General features: G+C 36.9%; 1 protein-coding gene across 1 annotated transcript in view; it reads right to left on the bottom strand.

The window, feature by feature from the left end:
* Window positions 1-1,463: 1,463 nt before the first annotated feature.
* MKKS (McKusick-Kaufman syndrome) overlaps window positions 1,464-4,725 on the bottom strand; it is a 3,379-nt gene continuing 117 nt past the window's right edge. Inside the window, 4 exon segments of the mRNA XM_010189980.1 lie at window positions 1,464-1,904; window positions 2,344-2,454; window positions 3,145-3,320; window positions 3,827-4,725. The exon segment at window positions 3,827-4,725 is cut by the window's right edge and continues 29 nt beyond it. Coding sequence (XP_010188282.1) covers window positions 1,464-1,904; window positions 2,344-2,454; window positions 3,145-3,320; window positions 3,827-4,725 — 1,627 coding nt within the window.

Genomic DNA, 4,725 nt, shown 5'->3' with positions numbered 1-4,725 from the left:
GGGCAATGGGTGCAAGCCGGAGCATAGGAGGATCCATGGGAACATGAGGAAAAGCTTTTTTACTGTTAGGGTGACAGAGCACTGGAACAGGCTGCCCAGAGAGGTTGTGGAGTCTCCTTCTCTGGAGACATTCAAAACCCACCTGGACGTGTTCCTGTGTGACCTAGTCTAGGTGATCCTGCTCTGGCAGGGGGGTTGGACTGGATGATCTTTCAAGATGCCTTCCAACTCCTAATATTCTGTGATTCTGTGTGGGTGGAGGAACTTGGGTTGTTTAGCCTGGAGGAGGCTGAGGGGAGACCTTATCACCCTCTCCAACTATGTGAACGGAGGTTGTAGCAAGGTGGGGTTGGTATCTTTTCCCAAGTAACAAGCAGTAGGACAAGAGGAAATGGCCTCAAGTTGCACCAGGAGAGGTTTAGATTAGATATTTAGAAAAATGTTGAGCCACCATCCCTGGAGGTATTTAAAAGACAGGTAGATGAGGTGCTTAGAGACATCGTTCGGTAGTGGGTGGGTTATGGCTAGAGTTGATCCTAAATGTCTTTTCGAACCTAATACTTCTATGATTTATTAACTGTCCTGTATTCCACAGAAGACAGTCAAGGTGGACTTTTACAAAAGCTTTTTTTTCCCCTCAGTCTGCCATTTCTTTTCAAATCTTCCATTACCTACCTGCTGCCTTAAGATGCTCAGGTGGAATTTTTATAATTTGCTAAATAAATTACACAGGAATTAAAATCTTCCAGTCATTCAGAAACAAAGTTCACACAGTATATGGTGACAAGATCTGCAAATAAAATTTTGAAAACAAGTGGCTCAAGACACTACAGAGAAAGCCTTTTTTTTCCTCTTTTTTTTTTTGCTACAGAGAAAGCCTTTTTACCTACAAAATTAAAAATACCAGTGATAATTCTGCTGCAACGCAAAAGTTTGTTTGAATGGGTAAAGCTTTTTCTGAGATGACAAATTCTAATCCTTAACATATGCTTTTTCAGAAAATGAATTCATTTTACCCATTCCATTGAAGATGCCACAGAGCTAACAGAAACATCCAGAACTTCGCTTAATACAGAGGGAATACCATACGAGACATCTTAAATTCAGCACTTATTTCCTGAATGAGAACATTCAGATCTCTCAGAAGGACATGAGAAATCCAATTTTTGAAGTGTAATTCACTCTTCTGAATACACTAATTTGAATACTCCTAAGTTATACATTACTATGGTTCATTGTATTTTTGGCTAATCATTTAACACTTCTGGAAAAAATGTTAAACATTTGAAAATGTTTTAGGGTACAGTAGATTAACAATAAAGAGAGTATTTAATGGCCAACTGTTTTATTTTAAATTGCTGTCTATTTTCCATATTCAAACCATTTAAAGTAACTTAAATTATGTATTACCCCTCTTTCAATTAAGCACCTTGCTGTGCAACACAATTCATGTAAGATTAGAGCTAATTTTGATCTTCAATTACGTATGAGAGATCCAAAATCAGATTGGCTGTCTCCAGAGCTACTTGTAGGCCGCTACACTTTGCAGCAAAACAGTCCAATGTCAGAAAGTCAGCAGCCTTTACTGAGGGCTCTTCAGGGCAGACATGTACAACAGGAGAGCCAAATTGGCTTTGCAAAAGCCTCCAGTTGAGATTCTCAGTGTTACCATTAACCCCACAGCCACATCTTGAAATTAAACCTGACCAATTAGAGACAGAGGGAAAACCTGATGGGACAAACCAACAGTGTCCATAAACCATGTCTGTAAGAATTTCTCCACCATCATGATTCAGAGAGCAAGCTACAGACTCCAGGGAACGGCAAAAACCATCAGCAACCAATTGGTATTGTGTCTGAGAACAATCCATATCTTTAAAACTTCTGGTGGACAGACAACAAGTCTAAGAAACAAAATCAGAAAATTAAAACACTTACAGTAATATTTTTTAAAAAGCAAATATAGTACTGCTGCTTTTTTTTTTAAATAGATGGTTCAGTGTTAACCAAAAAAAAAATTGTTATGTGATGATTACAATAGGAAAGATTTCTTGAGTTCTACAAGATTACCTTTTTATATAAACACTCCACAAATTTTAACACTTAAATAATAAGCACTTACTATAATACTTAAAAGATTAACAAGTGCAAATACAATATTAACAAAAGTCTGAAAAGTGCTGTTAGCACCAAGTGCTTAAAAAAATACTTGTTTTATATTAGACAGCAAAAATGTGACATTTTTTTAATCTAGAAAAGACAAGCGTTTTAACTGTAGCAGTGATTCTATGTAAATTTGTTCCTTAGGTATATTAAGCAACTTTAAAAAACAGTCTCTTATACCTTGTGTCTTATGTATGAAGCCAAGTGAGCTTCCGTACAGCCACCTCCTAAGAATGCCAAAGGTTCCTTGATTGTTAACTGTAACACACGTTCTGCAGTTTCACAGGTGCGCTGAAAACCATATGAATTTGTCATTAGATGTACCATGATTAATTGAATTTGCCTCCATTGAAAAAAACTAGTGGAATAAAACTTTCAGTAGTTCCTGTGACAGAATTCATAAACGTGAATTACACATAGATATAAAGCCTCTGAGTGATTTCCAAAACCACGTTTACTTAATGAGAAATTGTCTTTATTTGTCCATAGTTGTTACAGAAAAGCAGAAATTAAAAAGCTGTATTTTATACATATATATATTTATATATATAAAACAGTTACATATAATCAATATATATATAATCAGTATCAGTGACATTTCTAGAGCAACTATTCAAAGCAAAACTGTCCTTGACCACCATTACAGGTATTGCTGCTGTCCTTTCGCTGGGCAATTTTCTCTTTATGCTCTCAGATCAAGCAATGGGAATGATGTTTATCCAGCCTCAAGAACAGGTGAAAATTGTTTCTGTCTCTAAACAGCTTCTTGTATTAATAGGGCCATTAAATGAACACAGGCACTTCGAGGGTTTTGAAATTCAGGAAACAAGGGCATTTCTGAATTACTTACTTGAAACTGTATACCTACACTGCAAGTTCATTTATGTACTAAAAAATCCTTTTCTAAACTCACCATATCTGTACTTCTCAACTTTTTCATTAATAGCAAGACTCTTCAAGATTTTAAAAAAGTTTTCCTACCTTCAATTCATCCCATGCTGTTTCATTTCTGTTACAGAGTACCAAGCTGCAGACAACTGTGTTGTCAGGAATTAGATGCAAAAAATGTTTTGAAGCAAAACTCTCCACGCGCACGTCTTTCAAATTGCCGTAACAACTGGGAGACAACGAGTGTATGGAAGCTATAGGCTTTGAACCTGTCAAGAAAAGCAGAAAACGGTATGTATTACTGTCATGAGAACAGCTATCTTCTATATTTTGTAAAGCACAAACTTTTTTCCTCTTGATTTTTTAAATTATATATATATATTCTTTAATATCTAACATTCCAATCTACACAGGAAGTCACAGACATGGTTTCAAAGTTCAAGACTTAGTGGTAGTTCAAGATAAACAAAGTAATTGTTTTATTCTCATTAGATAAGAACTTGAAAGTAATCTACATTTGCAAACAGTTACTATAATTGGATATTCCTCACAGAGTAATTACATGTGCAGTATATCAACATTAGAGCATGAAAAAGATCAATCTTGCATTAAAAAATGGTTTTCAGACTAGAAAATAACTCTTGCTCAGCTGCTAAGGTAGGACACAGACAGAAATAAGAGAATCCTTACTTTGCAATGACACCAACTGAGATAGGTTTTCATTACAAGATGCATATTAAAGACAAATGTTCAGTACAGAAAACCTGCTTGTTACCTGTCATCCGACTCAGGGGTTCCATCAGAGACAGTCCAGCTCTCTCCACAGCAATGAGGTGGTTCTCTTTCAGATACTGTTTCAAAGATGGATGGATAACTTTCTGGCACACTACAAGGCCAACCTCATCACTAACCAGCTGCTTTCCTATCTTAAGCAACTGATTGAGCTCTGACATTTCTAGAGAAATTCCATGATGGACCTTTACAGTTCCTCCTTCAGGGCTGACGAAGTCTCCTGTCATGGACACACAGAAGAGTGCCATCTTGATTGCATTTGAACAAGTTCTTTTGACAGCAAGTGGTTTTGCCGGTTGAATTTCTGGTGTTTCTATCAGTACTCCAGGAAGAACTGTAGAATCTGCAGCTCTTCTACCTTTCACAGGCACTATTATACACTTTCCTAAAACAGCATTAGCCTCAACATGACATGGAACAGTAAACATAAAAGCCTTTAAAATCAGCATGGTGAGATGATCAACTTCTGTTTTACTAAGCATGCAAGCAGGTTTGCTTGTTAATACACTACGTACCAAACAAAAAAGCATCTCAACACTGCTAAAATCCACAGACACTCGGCAACCACAGGCCTCAGATTTGAGGTAGTCCATACATAAACTCAAAAGATGTTTACTTATTTTAATGACAGTGCAAGAGGCAACATTTAGGCTTTTAAAGTTTTCAATCAAGCTACAGCAAAGAATGGCAGTAAATAAGCCACAGTCACTGAAGCGGGATACATGGTTCTGTACAGAGGCCATCAAAACTCTTAACACAGGATGGCTGACAGAAACACGACTGAGTATGGCTGAAGATTGTGATGTTGTACAGACATAGCCGCCCACACCATTGTGGAGATGTTTGAGCCTACCAGCAGGACCATAGCATGATTTTAATATT

Source organism: Mesitornis unicolor, unplaced genomic scaffold, assembly GCF_000695765.1.
Source record: "Mesitornis unicolor isolate BGI_N332 unplaced genomic scaffold, ASM69576v1 scaffold10428, whole genome shotgun sequence".
NCBI classification, from domain to species: Eukaryota; Metazoa; Chordata; class Aves; order Mesitornithiformes; family Mesitornithidae; genus Mesitornis; species Mesitornis unicolor.
This window is presented reverse-complemented; position numbering and strand designations above follow the sequence as displayed.